Source organism: Stenella coeruleoalba, assembly GCF_951394435.1.
Source record: "Stenella coeruleoalba genome assembly, chromosome: 4".
Lineage (NCBI taxonomy): Eukaryota > Metazoa > Chordata > Mammalia > Artiodactyla > Delphinidae > Stenella > Stenella coeruleoalba.
In genome coordinates, this window is record NC_137149.1 from 116,667,729 (window position 1) to 116,686,492 (window position 18,764).

Sequence of the window (18,764 nt, forward strand, 5' to 3'; positions counted from 1 at the left end):
CTCTCCCATCAGGAAGCCTATGCAATCCACTGGACAAACCTCACCACCGAGGGCAGAGAACAGAAGCAAGAGGAACTATGACCCCAATGCCTAGGGAAAGGAGACCTCAAATACTGTAAATTAGACAAAATGAGAAGACAGAGAAATATCTTGCAGGTAAAGGAGCAAGATAAAAAACACAAGACAAAATAAATGAAGAGGAAATAGGCAAACCACCTGCAAAAGAATTCAGAGTATTGATAGTAAAGATGATCCAAAATCTCAGAAATAGAATGGAGAAAATACAAGAAACGTTTAACAGGAACCAAGAAGAACTAAAGAGCAAACAAACAGTAATGAACAACACAATAACTGAAATTAAAAATACTCTAGAAGGAATCAATAGCAGAATAACTGAGGCAGAACAATGGATAAGAGAGCTGAAAGATAGAATGGTGGAAATAACTGCTTCAGAGCAGAATAAAGAAAAAAGAATGAGAAGAATGGAGGACAATATCAGAGACCTCTGTGAAAACATTAAGCACACTGACACTCGAATTATAGGCATCCCAGAAGGATAAGAAAAAAAGAAAGTGTCTGAGAAAATATTTGAAGAGATTATAGTTGAAAACTTCCCCTAACATGGGAAAGAAAATAGTCAATCAAGTCCAGGAAGCTCAAAGAGTCCCATACAGTATAAACCCAAGAAGAAACATGCAGAGACACGTATTTATCAAACTAACAAAAATTAAACACAAAGAAAAAATATTAAAAGCAAGAGAAAAGCAACAAATAACATACAAGGGAATCCCCACAAGGTTATAAACTGACCTTTCAACAGAAACTCTACAGGCCACAAGGGAGTGGCAAGATATACTTAAAGTGATGAAAGGGAAAAACCTACAACCATGATTACTCTATGAAAAAAGAAACTAGTTTACTCTCCAATAACTTCTGCTGGAAAAAACTTTAGTAGAAGAAATATATGCAACTATTTCATATTCTATTAATGAAAACCCTATACCCCATACAATGAGTTGATCAACAAAGTTAATGTCTGGTATTCTAAGAGGGAAGATTTTTGTCTCTACAAATTATGCAAACCATCATTAGAAACTGATTACAGATGTATACTGCTAAACTATTAAACAGTCCAAATAACCTGGATTCATTAATTATTCATAAAAAATGGAGGAAACGTCACTGGGTTCATGAAAATAGTATTTCTATTGGCCCCTGAAAAGGACTTTTGTTATGTTTCACAAAACTATTAATTTTCTTTCTGCAGTATCCTTTGCTTTGGTCCCAATGAAGACACTGAGCCTATGTATACCAAGTAGGGGAAATTGTTCTCAGAAGGTCAAAGCGGTTGTGAGAGATAATTTTTTTGTGCATACCAATAAACAAAAGTGAAACACGTGCATGTTAGAAGCATTGTATATTTAATGTCAAAGAATTTGAATTCAAGTACAAAAATTAACACATGATTTCAACATTAAAAACTGTAACACTTATTACTCAAAGAACTATACAGTGAATATCAAAAACACAAATGGAGCATAACTATAAAAACCTTAAATACATTAACAGCAAAATTATAATGTATTTCTACAACAAACAATTAACTAAAATATTTATAGTTATTTTCAAGGACCACAATGGTAGATTGCTTTTTCTTTAGTACTGCATAAAATCTGCATGTTAATCTTTTTGCCCTTCATTTCTTTCTACATAATAGTTAGATGCTTCTGTTTATATAATTGTTCTAATCGCTAATACAGATAGTGATCCTTGGTAATCAAATCTAGTGTAACCATTGTCTGCAAGTGCTTTAATACTTGAGAAACTCTATTTAGCAAAGTTACAATGAAAACTTCTGGGTTCTACTGACCACTCAGGAATCAGAAGTTATTTAAAATCCCAAAAGTTTAAAAAGAACAGCAGTTTGTTATAACTTTATCAAGAGAAATCACTAAGTAACTTTTTAAACTTAGCATTTTTAAAAGTTTTACAATGGTAGGTTATTCTGAATTGTGACTGATATTTACTATGTTGAAATAAATATATAATTATCATTTTAAAACCAAATGTACAAACCCGATTCTAAAATAAAACAGTATTTTAATTTGCATGTTTTACAAGGAAACTTTCATACTCCTATTTATAATATTTTCTTCAGAAGAATGAGGCTTGATTGGAGATATATAGCCGCTGTCCAACATGGCTGCCATTAGCAAGTGATACTGTTGGTGACAAGGGATAGCCTGGATAAGAATAAGGCCTTGAAGTGTAAGGAAGCAGGCTGGGAGGCCAAGAAGAGAGGGTAGCACTAACAGGGGAAAGACTATTTATTGAGCTGCGACGGAAATTGTAGTCTGTAAATAAATACATAACAATTATGCTTCACATCTTTATGGTTACAAATTTAATTCAAAGAGACAAAGCATTAAAACTATAATCACAGTTTAACATAATGTTCTAACATTCAAAATCCTGATAATCTTATATTGCTGGTAAAGACTGTTTCAGCATTCACTGCACTGCAAATCCTGATAGTTTCATCAGTCAGTATTACGTAAACTTTCACTGACACAATACTTCAGAGATCTTACTAGAATGCATTCTTGGATATCTATTAATTGTTTTGTGTCTTTATGATCACCGAAAAAGAGAACCTCTGATTTCTCTTGCTCTATCCACAAGGAAACTCCTTTTAAATTTGGTACTGACACTAAGGGATTGTCCAAGAAGAAAAGATATAAAACAGTGAATTCATATTTGCTTCTTTTTTGAAACTGTATTAGGTATCAAACCAGCAGACACATTTACCCCTGGACTGCAAAAATTGTCTAATATTTCATTATTTAAATACTAATGTAAACATTTATATAACCCCACAAACCAATTTAACATTAGAATCCTACTGGTACCATAAAACAGTAAAATGAATCATCTTTATAAAATAAACTTCAAGAAACCATTATCAACTTACAGTACAGAAAAATCCAAAAATTAAACCAAATTATTTCTTTAGAAACCAACATTTGAAATACTATTCCACAATAAACATTCATCTTATGTATGAATAATTTCCTGCTTCATTAGTTATAATGTTTATAGATGTGTGTGAGTACTAAAGACCAAATTTGCAAATCCTGTACTTTCCAAAAACTCAACTATGTTCTTTGGTGTAGAGTAAGCCAAGGGTGTGAAAATGACTATGAAGTGATTATTTATAAAAGGTATGGTGTTTCTAAGAACAGAAGAAATTAGGTCATCTAATGCACAGGTAAAGTTTTTTCTATATTTTCCTGGTGCTATAAATGAGGCCTAAAAATGAATATTAACTTAGTATTGTCATAGGACTTAATATTAAGCCAACAGGAACAAGATCAACTGCAGGAGAATAAGCTCAAGCAACATCAGAAAGGACCTAGTTAAGAAAAAAAAAAAAATCAGTTAAATATAGGTTTAATTTCTAGCACTGTAAAACTCTAATTAGAATAATTTTATAACCTTTTTATTTTTATTAATGGTACCATAAGATCAATACAAGCAGTTTGTTCCAAGAAAACATAAATACATTCAAGGCATACAGTTCAAAATATTTTCAGTATTTTGAAACTGGATAAGGAATGACTTTGACACCATTTGCTTTTCTAATATCCCAAAGTAGGATAACTCTAGGCATTAGAGAACTTTTTTTCTTCTCTTCAAGGATCCACTTTGCCTGAAGCGTTATGGCATTGAGTATAAACAAAAACCTTAGTGTTCCTGATAATTCAAATAATTGCTAAAAAAAAAAAGTTCTGATACTCTTCTTCTAAACGTTATCACACAAATACAATAAATTCCTTATTAAGCATGTATATATAACTAGCTCTTTCAAATTTTAACAGTGTGGTACAGACAACATGATTTAGAAGAACAGATCTTTAAATATTTACACTTCTGTATGTGGGGAAATGTAGGTTTCAGAGAAATCACTTTCACTTTGGGTTTATATTCATTCAAGATCTAATGCAGCCTACTCATGAAATGTGGATAAAAAAGAGATCTTCAGGAGATTTCACAAAGAAGATAGACAGACAACTGGCTACTAGCAGAGTGCTTATCAGGTCTGAAAATTTGTATTTCTGATATTCCCCTGATGTAAACCTTCAATTTACAAATACCCTAATGGACTGTTTTATTCTCACATTTTTAAGGAGACTAAATTAAAGTATAGAATTAAAAGTTCACTTTGATAACTTTATTCACAGAGGATAAATCAAGAAAAAAATTTCCCCCTAATACTACAAAGATTAGGAAACGAAAAACTTCAGATGTTTATAAGCATTTCAAAAATATTTTTTTTACAAGTTAAGAATCTAAATATATTCGGGAAAACATCTGGGTGATTAGAAAATATAATACATGTCAAACTTGAGACAATAACTGTGAGATAAACCTAGATGAACCATGCTTTCCCCTAACATACAACTTATATATCACAGACAATAAAAATCAGAAAACATCACTGATTCACAAATTAACAAATGAATTAAAATTCCTAACATATACTTACTTGCCCACCCCTGCTTTTTCTTCCCAATGAACATCCTTAGCTCTTCAATCCCACTGTTTCTGCCTCAGACTGGGATATTACTCCCCTTCCCCCCTCTTCTTAAGGGAACGATACAGAGCCAATTTCAGAATTTAAGTTTTACACTGAGAATTATTCAACTGTCTTAATTAACACTTTTTAAACTGAGGTACAATTTACATACAATAAAATGCATACATCCTATGTGTTCATTTCAATGAGTTCTGAAAACTGTATAAAGCTATGTAACCAACACCCAAAACAAGTTATAAAACATGTCCATCAATCTAGAAGTTCCCGTCATCCATTCCAGTCAAGAGCTCTTTGGAGGCAACCACTTTATGATTTCTATCATTATAGCTTAGTTTTGACTGTTCTTGGACTTCATATAAAATGTATTCTTAAAGTATTTTTTTATGTCTTCTCTCAACATAATTTCTAAGATTCATTCATATTGTATGTAGCAGTAGCTTCCTTTTTATTGTTCAGTAGTATTCCATTGAATGAATATACTACAATTTCTTTATCCACTCACACTCACCTGTTGATAAAGATTTGGGTTGTTTCTAAATTTTGACTATTACAGATAAAGCTGTTATGCACATTCTTATACAAGTCCTTTTGTGGATACATATTTTCATTTCTTTGGGGTAAATAACTAAGAGTAGAATTGCTGGGTGGTAGGTTAGAGATAGATACTGCCGAACAGTGCATTGTGATCATTTTTACACTCACGTCAATAAAATATGAGAGGTCCAGTTGCTCCAAACCCTCACCAACATTTGTTATTGCCAGTGTTTTTAATCATTGCTCTTCCAATGATATGAATGGTATCTCATTTTAGCTTTAATTTGGATTTCCCTTATGACTAATAACGTGTTCAGTGACCACTTGAACATCTTCTTTAGTAAAGTATCTGTTCAAGCCTTTTGATCATTCTTATTGGTTTTGCCTTTTTACCACTGAGATCAATAAAATTTTTGACTAATTAGATTCTTTAAATCAAAATATTAAATAGCAATAGGTTGAGTCCTCGGAAGTCTCTAATTCAAACCACCTCTTTCACTGAAGAATATTACAGACAAAAGATGGTTGATTAAGTGACTGTTCCATATTCCCACAGTTAAATGGAGAAAAAAACAAATTAAAAATTAGGCTTCCCAGTTCCTAGGAAAGTATTATTTCCACTTGATCAAGCATTTTACTCCGGCAATCTTCTCAAAACTGGGTTGAGAGAAAGCGTTTCAAAAGGTTGTTGTGCGTAGGGGGAGAGAAATAAAGTAGAGGGTGCTCTAAGCTACCTGGCTTCTGCTTGAGCCTGCCCACGCCCACACTTCCCACTTAAATTCACACAGCTCTGCATTCCCTTGCTTTATATGCTGAACTTTTATGTAACACTTCATTTGAAGAAAAGGCCCTTTTAACGCTTTAATATAATTATTAGAGATAACATTTTGATCAAATCCTCTAAAATTTCATATTTATATGTTGAATGGACACATTTTTACAGAATAACTTTGACCTATATTAAGACTAGTAAATAGGCTTAACCTTAAGTGCCAATTCGAATCAAGCAGTAATCGCTAAAAGGACCCTGGATTCCAAGGGATTCTGAAGCTGTGTCTGGAATGAGCAAGAAAGTGAGTAGTAACTGTAGCGCCACATCTGACATGGGCACAAGAGCAGAGCCTGGCAGCACATTCATCATCTGCTTGCCAGTCCCGCCTCTACAGCGATTATAATTTGGTCTCCTACCTTTCTCTGTCCAGCACAAGAGATGAATACCACCAATATGTTCCTCAGTGAAAACTAAGCAATAGATATATACTGATTTACTCTCTTCTTGTGTGTCCCTTTTTTGTTTCTAATTCTCTTACACCTCTTGACCGAACATCACAGATCCTCTAGCTGCTTTTGTTTCATATGAAGAGGGGGAAACCCTTAATAGAGACCTTAAAGTGAGTTCAGTTGAAACCATTTTCTCATACTAATCTTTTTCTTTTAGTTTGTTTCTGACCATATATTCTTTAAACTAATTTTCCATTAGAAAGTAAATTCTTCATAATTGGTTTTTTTCTTTTCCTTGTTAGCTCTGAGTTCTACCTTCACCACCCACCCCCTCTCTTTTTGATGCACCTTTTTAAAGTGTACAATTCAGTGGTTTTTAGTATATTCACAAAGTTGTGCAACCAAACTCCACTATCCAGAAATTTTCATCACCCTCAACAGAAACTCTGTACTTACTAGCAGTCGCCCCCCATTCCCTCTCCACCAGACCCAGCAACCACTAATTTTTCTGTTTCTATAGATTTGCCTATTCTGGATTTTTCATATAAGTGGAATCATATAATTTATGTGGTCTTTTTTAACTGGCTTCTTAGCATAATATTTTCAAGGTTCATCCGTGTAGTATGTATCAGAACTTCATTCCTTTTTATAACCACTGTCTGGAGATACTGCATTTTGTTTATCTATTCATTAGTCAATGGACATCCAGGTTGCTTCCACCTTTTGGCCATTAGGAATAATGCTGCTAAGGAATAATATGCACAAGAATTTGTGTGGACATATGTCTTCAATTCTCTTGAGTAAATAACTAGGAATGGAATTGCTGGGTCATATGGTAAACTCTACGTTTAACTTTCTGAGGTATTGCCAAATATTTTCCAAGGCAGCTGTACCATTTTAACACTTCCAACAGCAATGTATAAGGTTTGAAGCACCTGATATTTTAACCTATGAAATACATTTCCCACCTTAATACATATTTTAAGTATTTCTTTAGATTTCTATGAGATCTTTATAAAAATTTTGGAAAAAATTTCATTTTACCATTTTATTATTTCAATTTCTAACATTCCAAGAGTCATAACTATAACTCAATAACTTTCTTTTACTGAACCACTGAATTTCATCTGCAAAACAAGTTTTTGGTAACAGTATTTATTATACATATCCAGAATATAAAATACAGCTGGGTTCAAACACAGAGATTTACAAAAATCATCTGTATTAGAATATTATTAACATTTATCATTTATTATTTTGTACTTTCTCCCAGTACTGAAGACCAAGAGCTAACTATAAGGCAGAGGAAAGAATTTTCAGTATTGGTACTTATTAAGCAACTTATAACCTATGAAATATTTAAAAATCATTAACTATAAATTTTTAAGTGATACTTTTGGCTGGAATACACTAGTATTATCAAATTTACTGGCATTTTTACTTCATTTACTTTCCCTACTTCAATTTTTAAAAAGTATTTTTATTGTCTACTTAATTTTTCCTATCAGGTGACTGACAGCAAAGGGCAAAAAGTAGATGGGCAATGACCAACATTTTTTCTAAGACTAGGCCCACAGGGTAACTCAGGCCACTATTTCTGTTTTAAGATGATTTATAGGAGGGTTTGAGTATGATAATCTTAGCAACAGGTGGCTGGATAAGAAAATTATTGTCTATAACTGTTTCCTTATAAGGTTCTAGTTAATTAGTTCTCTGATTTTACTAGATGATTATATTTTTCAGATTCAATTTTGGGGGAAAAATCATCTATTTCTGTTTTCAACTAAATTAGTTTTTTAATTTACAATGTATTTTCCCATATAATTTTGAAAGAGTGATTTGGATTTTAAATTCTTACTCTGAAACTTCAATATTGTATAACAATCATAAACATATACTTTGTCAGATATCAGTACTTTTATTTTTAAGAAATTACAGCCATTTCATTCTAAATTATCTCTAAAGATTATAATTTAAACTTCAAAAACAGGGGTTTGAAATCCTAGAAAATGCAAACTAATGTCACTATAGTGACAGCAATCAGTTCAGTGGTTGCCTAGGAAAGAGAGTAGGAGGAATGGATTATAGTAGAGGTGATAGAAATGTTTATTTTCTTGATTTTGGTGTCATTTCACAGACTTATACATAAAGCAAAACTGACCAAAGTGTACACTTTAAATATGTGCATTTTATTGTATTTCAATTATACCTCAAAAAAGTTATAAAGAAATCCCAAGTGTTTCTCTAGGTTAGTTTAAATGTTTCTCAAACTACATCCCACACAATTCAAGTACCTTGTCAAAACAAGAATCCCTTAGGCCAAAAAACATTGGGAAAATTTTAGGAAAGATGGGTTTAACAGCTAAACAAATTGCTACTGCAATTATTCAGGATGCTAACATGCATTATGATTTCCAAGGGGAGTATACATAGTACATGGTTCTTCCCAAACTTGACCATAGAAACAGTTATTTCACTCAACAACTTGGCAAATCAGTTTGGGAAGAACTTTTAATAGGGATACTATATAATGGGAAAACATTAAAAACAAATCAGAAAAATTCTTAAAACACATTAAACACAGCAATTACAAACTCAAATGCCTTCAGAGTCCAAGATGTAACAAACAAAAGAAGAACTCAAAAAGGAACAGATATAAAACAAATGCTGTCCAGCTATTTGTACTGAAATGAAACCCAGCTGCTTTCCTTTCAAAAAACTGAAGAGACCAAACAAATCATATCAAGAGCTTCCAGTTTGCTACTTTTGTATTAAGAGATTGAATTAACATCAAATTCCTTTCCATGCTAGTTTCTATACCATTTTGGAAAAAGAGGAATAAAAGAGCAGCCTATGAGAGGGAAAATTATGATCCAAGCTATAGCAAACTAGGATTGTAACCTACTCAAGAACATATGGATTACTACCCAGGGAACTACAACATTCTTTTTGCCTCTACATGTAAAAAGGAGTTTGGATAGTAATAATCTTTACTCAAACTTATTATAAACTACCTTTAGCTTCCTACTAAAACTTATCCTTCTCAGTACCATGTTGGAAAAACTAAACAGTGAATCCTAATAAACATAACTTTTATTCTAAATTGTATCAATAATAATTTTGGTTTAGTAAGTTTGAAAAAACTAGAGTTCCATTTTCAAATAAGTTTGAGAAATTCTGGGTAATCTACTTTATAATACACTCATTCCAACTACATCCACCTTAATACTGTTTGCCATCCTGGTGGTTCACAATGTACACACTAGCATGTTAAAAGTTTTCAGAAGACCTGAAATATAGAAGTCAGTTTAACTCTTTAAAACTTTGCTTAATGCATCTATAATTAACAAAACTATAATAATTAAACATTTTCACAAGGTTTCACTGAAAAATTTTAACTATTTCTTCTTAAAACCATAAGAAGAATAATTTATAACTGGCTTTCTGGAAACTAAATATATCACTTAATATTCCTAAGAGACTTTTTCTTACCTGTTTATTTTCTCCAAATTCTTCTACATAAGTCCAGGCTGAAGAGACTGTGTTCCCTGTCTGTAAGCAGTGAAGACAGAAAAGAATTGAGTCTTTAGATTGATGTTACCCCTTATCTTGGAAGTGCATGGAATCCTTGATAACTTTAGGTTAAAAGTATTTGATCAGTAAATATGAAAATAAATTTAGAGGAAAAGAAAAAAGTGATAGTTATTTCTGAAGTTCTACAAAGATGAACAAAGAGAACAGTATTTTGATTTTGGAATGAAAATTATGAGTTAATACATTAACAGAAAAAACATATCTTTCTATACAAATTAAGTCCTTATTAGTTGGTTTCTCCAAGAAGTACTACTCTACCAATAAAATAAGAAAAGGATTTTAAAAACAACTGAGATTGCCCAATTTTTGATAAGCGGATAGCCAAAGAATCTAAGTGAATTTGAAAAATATCAATATCCTTTCTTTCCATCTTAAAAAGAAATAAATGGCCAAAATAATACCATAAAAAATATCTGGGTTATTAACAGCTAAACTTTAGAAGCCTAGTTTAGCCATATATAGTACAACTCTGGACATCCATCCATTTTGGTGGATCTCTCTTCATAGGAATGTATATCCAAAGCTATGCTAAGAAACTGCATTAGAGTATGAACAAATGAAAAATGTTTGATGATCCACATAAAACTATAGATTTTTAAATACCCATCTTGAAGGTAACTCAGCAGAAAAAACAGTCACAGTATTTTCTGAGTTTTACATAATGAAATAGGTAATTTAATCAACCCCCCACCCAGTGAGAACTATAACACCTAGACAATTATTAAAAGCAAAACTACCTAGATGAAAGCACTGAGAATGGCCAAGACTGAAGAATTGTGGGACTGTGATCTTAGACAAGAAACCCAAAGAGGTGCGCACGTCTTCTGGAGGTGTGTTTTGCCTAGGAGGATTGGCCAATTCTAAAGAATCTGAAAGGCAAGGGAAGATGGCAAGAGACAGACAAATTTCTGAGGACAAGAGGACAAAAACTGGAACTGAGGAGCTACTGATGAGGCAAGTCTGGAACCGTGAATAAAACTGAACCAGAAGTAGACCAACTTTAATGATGACTAAATTCAAATCTTCTCAATCCCTGCCTGGATTAAGACAATGTGGGATTGCCAGTCCTTTGGTCACCTTTCTGAAGCAAAAATAAATCCTCTCTGAATAAAGTTAACAGCACGTTCACTTTTTTCATATACAATATCTGGAATTCAATCGAAAAGAACCAATCAAATAAAGAGATACAATGTGACCTAAAAGCACAAGAAACAAAAGTCAACAGTAACAGATCTACAGGAAATGTAGATAAAGTTTTCAGAACTAGATATTAAAATAATTATGACTAATATACTCAAGGAAATAAAAAACAAACCTGAAAATTTTGGAGGGAAAGTGTAAATCATAAAAAAATGTCAAATGAAATTTTAGAACTGAGAAATAAATTCAAATAATGGTTTTATTATGCTAGACACAGATGAAAAAAAGAATTCATGAACCAAAAGATAGGTCTGAAGAAAATACAAAAAACTAAACATACAAAAGAATGGAAAAGAACAGAAAGAACATAGTAGATAAATGGGATACAGTAAAATGGTCTAAGAAATGTATAACTGGAAGAAATGTATAACTGGAAGAATAGAAAGGATAGACAAAATGGGACAAAAGCAATACATGAAAAGAGAATCACTTAGAACTTTCTAAAACAAGTGAAAAACACTGATCCACAGATTTTAGAAGTGGTGAAAGTGCCATTTAAGATAAAAACTAAGAAAGCTACACGTAAGTCTATCACAGTAACACTTGTGAAAATCACAAGAGAAAATATTAAAGTAGCTGGGGGGGTGGGGAGGTTTACAATAAAGGAGTAATAAGCAAATTATAGCTGACTTCTCAACAGAAACAACAGAAGCCAGAAGACAGTGAGTGGAATTAATAAGCTCAGAGAATTAAAGGAAAGTAACTGCTGATCTAGTAAAAAATACCCTTTCAAAAGGCAGGTGAATTAAAGACATATTCAGGCAAACAAAACTGAGGTAACCTGTCATAGGTATATTCATACCAAAGAAAACACAAATGAAATGTTCTTTGAGCAGAATAAAGAAATAATCATAGTTGACACATAGGAGGAAATAAAGAGCAAAGGAAATGATATATAAATGGTAAATGAATACTAATCTATATTAACACTATTATAATTTGGTAGGTGGGGAGTTAAAACATATAAGTTAAAGACATACAGAAATATCAAGACACTACACAAAACTGGAAGAGAAAATTTTAAAAGTTAAGAGTGTACTAAGGTCCTTGCATTGTCTGGAATGGAATAAAAGCAGTAATTAATATTAGATTTCAGTGAGTTAAGAATACATGTTGGAGACTACAGGGTAATAACTAAAAGGATAATAAAGACTCTATGACTAATACAGCTAAAAGAAGAAGAGAGAAAAGGGCAAATAAATAATCCATCAAAAGAAGGCAAGAAAGGAGAAAAGGGAAATAGAATAGGGACACAGAACAAGGAATAGAAAGCAAATGGCAAGACAACAGACTTAATTCTAAGCATTTCAATAAGTATATTCAGTTCAAGCTGAGCAAACTCAAAACACAGACTTTCAACAAAAACAAACTTCAGCGACAACAACAACAAAACCTAACCATATATTGGGCTCATCTTAAGACTAAGATTCAGGGAAAGTAAAAGTTAAAATATAGAAAAAAATACACATGCAACCCTAATCAAAAGAAAGCTTGTAAGGCTATGCTAATATCAGAAAACGTATTCTTTAAGGCAGGGATGCGTGATAGAGACAGAATGACACAGTATAATAATAAAAGGTACACTTCACCAGAAAAATATAACAATTCTAGATTTCTATGCACCTAATACACAACCTCAAAATATAAAAAGCAAAAACTGACAGAAACAAAAGGAGGAAAAGATAAATTTGTAGTCATAGTAGGTGATTTTCATGACCCTCTCATAGTAATAGAATAAGCAGGCCAAAAAAACATGAAAGATAAATAAATTTATACATATAATTAGTAAACTTGGCCTAATTTATGAGTTGAACTGTGTGCCCAAAAAAGAAACATTGAAGTCCTAACCCCTAGTACCTCAGAATGTGACCTTATTTGGAAATAGGGTAACTGCAAATGTAATTAGTTAAGATGAGGTCATACTGGAGTAGGGTGGACCCTTAATCTACTATGATTGATAACCTTATAGGAATAGAGAAACACAGAGAGGAGAATGCCACGTAAAGACACAGGGACACACAGGGAGAAAATAACCATATCCAACACAGGCAGAGATTGGAGTAATACATCTATAAGCCAATGAACTAAAGGACTACTGGCAAACACTGGAAGCTAAAAGTGGCAAGGAAATTCTCCCCTACCAGCTTCAGAGGGAACATGGCCCCAACAACACCTTGATTTCTGATTTCTAGCCTCCAGAACTGTTGGAGAATAAATTTCTGTTGCTGAAGCCATCCAGATTGTGGTACTTTGTCACAGCAACCCTAGCAAACTAATACACAGCAATTAACAACTGGAAACACATTCTTTTTAAGCAGGCATGAAATATTTACTTTAATTGGTCATTAAAAAACAAAAGACAAAGGACTGAAATGATACATAATATACTTTCCAATCATAGTAAAATAAAAACAATATAACTAAAAAACGTCATATGTTTAGAAATTTATACTCGTGAAAGGAAATCAAAATATTTTCAAAAAGATGATGATAAAAATAAAGTACATCAAAACATATGTGATGCAGCTATAACCACACTTAAAAGGTCAATTTGTAGCCTGGAAATGCATACAGTGTAATAAAAGAAAGGCTGAAAACTCTAAACTAAGATGGCTTCTTAAATGATATTCCACATATCCAAAAAATAAACAACACCAATCTTAAACAAACTCTCCCACAGAATGGTAAAAGAGAAAAAACTTCCTAATGTTTTTATGAGGAAAATTATGGGCCAATCTTATGAATGAACATAGATACAAAATCCTAAAGAAAGTATCAAAAATCAAATTCATCAATACATAAAAAGGATAATGTACCATGACCAAACTGGGTTTATTTCAGAAATGCAAGACTGATGTCACATTCAAACATCAATCAATGCAGTTCACCACATTAAAAGAATAATAGACAAAATGATATAGTTATCTAAATAGATACAGAAAAAATTCATCACCCATTTGTGATAAAATCTCTTAACAAACTAGGAAGGGACTTGAAGGGACTATTCTTACTGTGATACAGGGCTTCTATAATAAAAACCACAGCAAACATCATACCTTAATGGAGAAATATTGAAAGTATACAAGGATGCCTTCTATCATTATTTGTATTCAAGACTGGACAAGTGGTTCTAGCCAGTGCAATAAGGCAAGAGAAAAAAGAAAAGTATAAGGATAGAAAGGAAGGCAAAATTTCTCATTATTTGCAATTGACATGACTGTGTATACAGAAACATTTTAAATAATGTAGAGCCAAAACAAACCATTATACTCAAATGTTTTATTCAATACATAAAAAATAAATTGTGTTTATATAAACAGGAACAATCAGAAATAGAAAAGGCCCCTTTTACAACGGCATTGCAAAACATTAAATACCTAGGAATAAATCTAATAAAAAATGTAGGAGATATTTAAACAAATATTTATGTTTAGAGAAATTAAAGAAAGTCTAAATAAATGGATAGATCTATAATTTTCATGGATCAGAAGGCCCAATACTATGAAAATGTCATTTCTTCACAAATTGAGCCACAGGTTCAATTCAATTCCAATCAAATTCCCAGTAGGATTTTTTTGGTAAAAATTTATAATCTGATTCTAAAATTCATGTGGAAATATAAGGGCTGTGATGAGTCAAGATAATTATGGAGAAAAAAGTTGGGAAGATATTCTCTACCAAATATTAAGATTTTCATAATTAACACACTGTAATAAAATCAATCAGTGGAAGAGAATACAGAATGTATAGTAAGACATATATATATGTATGTGTATATAAATATGTGTATGTGTGTACACACACATACATACAATACATACTTCACAACCTCACTAAATTTGAAAGATAAAAAAAAAGTTTCCAGAAGATAATACAGGAGACTATTTTATCACTTCAAGGTAAGCAAAGATTTCTTAAGCAGGGTACAAACAGCACTAGCTTTAAAGACTGATAAATTGAACCACACTAAAATTAAGAACTTCTGTTATTTTCAAAGAGTATCATGAAGAGAGTAAAAGGTAAGCCACAAGTGGAAGAAGGTATCTGTTAAAGTATTATCGCCAACAAAGGGCTTGTATCTTAAGTAATAAAGAAAAAAAACAGATGACCCAGTACAATAAAGGGACAAGAGACTTAAATCAAGAGGCACTTCATCAAGAGGATATCTTAATGCCCTATAACCCTATTAAAAGATGCTCACTAATATTACTAAATAGTGATATAGAAGTTATAATCTCAACGAGACAGCAATATATACTAACCAGAATATTCAATATTAAAAGACTGATAATACCCAAGGTATTGACAGGGATATGTATGGAACAACTGAAACCCATGTGCTGCTAATAAAGTGTAAATTGGTATAATCACTTTGGAAAACTGTTTGGCATTATCTACTCAAGTTTTAAAACTATGACCTACCACTTTCACTCCTATGTATTCAACAGAAATACATGCAAGAACACCATGTACAAAAATCCTCACAGCATCATTCTCTCAAACAGCCCAAACTGAAAGCACTCAAATTTCTAACAGAAACAGCAAATAAATTCTATGATTTCGACTGAATCCTTACATTGATGAGAGTGAATGAACAGTACTGCTACATGCAACAACATGGGCCAATCTCATAAACATAATGTCAAAATAAGCCAGACAAAAGTTTACAAAATTTTGTACAAATTTCAACAACAGAAGTAGTCAGAAGACTGGTTTCCTTGGGAACAGAGAGAGTAATATCTGAGTGGGGGTACAAAGGAGGCTTCTAGGGTATTGATTGATATTTTATATCTTCACCTAGTGGTTACACTGATGTGGTCCCTCTGTGGCAATTCACAAAGTTTTCAGTTATGAATTGTGCACTTTTCTGTTTGTATGTAATGTAATAAATTATAAAAAGGAGGAATTAGCACATACACATGAGAAGCTGATCATTTATAATTATAAAAAATTAAACCACTTAATAAAGTTACTATCAATACAGAATAAGATATAAAAGAAAAATGATTCAAAGTAACTTTAAAAAACTATAATGGTGATTGATTTTCAGTAGAGATGCTAAATGGAATTACTATTAAATATGGAACAAGTCTTCCTTCCAAAATGCCTTCACAGGTTACCACCTGGACCTGGGGTTTTAAGAATTAGTTTTCTGTTAATCTTTAAGTTGAATGAAATCAAGTTCAACAGGAAAAAAATGCTGGGTTCAATTACTGATATAGGACAATTACATTTCTGTTAATAAATATACAGAAGAGATGGTGAAAACCTATCAGCAGAACCTCAGTTTAATATCAAACACAAGGTTACTACTGGTGCTTTAGTCCAGTTTAATTTGCCATTTATTAGTGTTGTTCCTTTAAAAAAAGACATATATTCCGATAAATTATTTTGAATGAGATTATTCAGTAATCAAGATACAGGAAGAGGCCAGGAAAAGAAAAGGTATATTGAAAGTCAAGAATAAGAATAGGATACATTAAACTTCAAAGGTCAGAGACAGGATCTTGTTTTCTGAAAACTGAAATCATTGGATATGTTATTTTACTCTTCTGCTATGTAGGAATAAGAGCCAAAAGAATGATAAACTATGTATAATTTCCACTAATTAGGATTCTAATTTTCATTATACTCATGAAGACACGACACTGTAGAACTATGACTTGTTCTGTAAAGATGTGATGAAAAGTTTTAAAAGTCACTTAAAACTAAATGTTACAAGTATATTCTGTATCTTTGAAGATTTTACTGGTTTCAGTTTGAAGAAGATTTCCATATACATTTTATAGTAAATGGTATGAAGATGAAAAGCTGTTTTTCAGACTCTCGGATGTGTCATACTGCTATTTCTTCTTCTGAAAATAGAAAATGACTAAATGCACAGGATTCCAGTATATTCCAAATAAGACTGCTATATCAGCATCCTGAATTTTCAGGGCTTTTCCTGCCTTTAGGAAACTAAACTGAAACAACTCCATCGCCTAGGTCTATACCTGTGTAGAAGAATGAAGAAATGCAATGCTAATATAAACTAAGTTTAGAAATAATACACAATAAGCTATTGCCAATTATTTTCCACTTGTGAAGTCCTAACAAATGGCACTAAATAGAACTGTAGATTACATAATGAACTTACAAAGCTATCATAATGTTCATTAAAATAATAATATTGTACGTAATACAATCCATTATATTCTACACTACATTTTGTTGACAGAGATAAAAACATGAAGTTTTTCTCAGATAATTTAAAAGCAACTACTACAACCATACTCTCCTGTTCTTCCAATATCCAAATTTCATTCATATATATACATACAGACACACACAATACATATCTATATATTCAATATAAAATAACCCACGACTCAGTCTATATTTCAAAGGTTTCACTATTTTAAAACACTTTATCAGTCTTCTAAAAATTATTTACTGTTCATTTCTACTTCAGTGAAATATACATATATATCATCCTGTTAAACACCATTCATAATCTGATTGTGTGTCTGCACCTACCAACTCTATATCTCAGAAATTTCTTTTTTAATCCTTTCTTCTTTCTGCTCAAAGCACTGCCAAACTTTATCTTTCCTCGGAATTTTATCTTTTAATCTTACAGAATGTAGATCACTTTCAATTATTTGAAAAGCACCACATGCTGAGTATTAAAGGAGGAGATAGTACTGACCTATAATAAATGAAGGACATAAAAACAACAATTTAAAAAAATATATGTACAAAGTCCCCTGGCTTTATAATCCTAATGGATCAAAACTTTATAATAGTAAATAAACAGTAATATAAAAATTACTAAACTGTTGAGTAATATTATAAAGAACAAATCATTCTCAGTTACAATGTCCAAGAAAAGCTTTGTATAACAGATAAAGCAGATAAAAGTAGAATAATATTCCAAGCAGAGTAAGCAGCACTAGGAAAAGCTTGGAAACACCAATGAGCATGGCAAGTTCAGATAATCAAAGCAAGAGGTATTATCTATGGTTAGGTAAGATGGGGCCAAACAACAGAGCATCCTGAACAGGAGAATGTGGAGTTCAGAGGACTTTATTACATTACAATGGCAAGCCACTGTAGGTTCCTGAGCAAGGAAATAATGATGAAAAAGAATAATCAGACCTAACTGGAGTGATAAATTATGTTGCTGAATTACAAAATGAGACGTTTGGAGTATAATCACAAAGCAAAATGAGAATACCAAGCAACAAGAGACCATGAAATAGACGTAGACAAACTTTGCCTATTTGAAATTCTGCCTAGCATCTAATGGAGGAAAAAAACACATATCTTCTGCCACCTTGACACATATACCATCAGCTGGCAATGCTTATCCTAGAGTAAACTTAAAAATCTCAAAGCTACAATGTAAACAAGCTATGTTCACAAGATCTTTGTAGCTCAGAATGATTCTTCCAGGATTCAGAAAGATGTCCTAGGTCCACACTACATGGAGTGGTCTGGTATATGGGTTTGTTGGACTAGTAGAAATAAAATTGTCTCTGAAAAGGAGATAAAGTATGAAACAAAAGCCCATTACACTATATTTTAAGTTTTAGAAGAATAACTTGCCAATAATATTCCATGAGTTCACAGCCTGTTA

The 18,764-nt window shown here is 32.1% G+C and overlaps 1 protein-coding gene across 3 annotated transcripts in view; it reads right to left on the minus strand.

Annotated features, from left to right (window-relative positions):
- Positions 1-1,442: 1,442 nt before the first annotated feature.
- The window catches only part of RBM46 (RNA binding motif protein 46), a 43,939-nt gene continuing 26,617 nt past the window's right edge, over positions 1,443-18,764 (minus strand). For 2 of the 3 annotated variants that reach the window (XM_079921053.1, XM_079921054.1), the window contains 2 exons: positions 9,845-9,904; positions 2,366-3,412 (listed from right to left, as the gene is read on the minus strand). In XM_079921053.1, coding sequence (XP_079777179.1) covers positions 9,849-9,904 — 56 coding nt within the window. In that variant the 3' untranslated portion in view covers positions 2,366-3,412; positions 9,845-9,848. The other variant, XM_079921055.1, reaches the window with a different exon arrangement.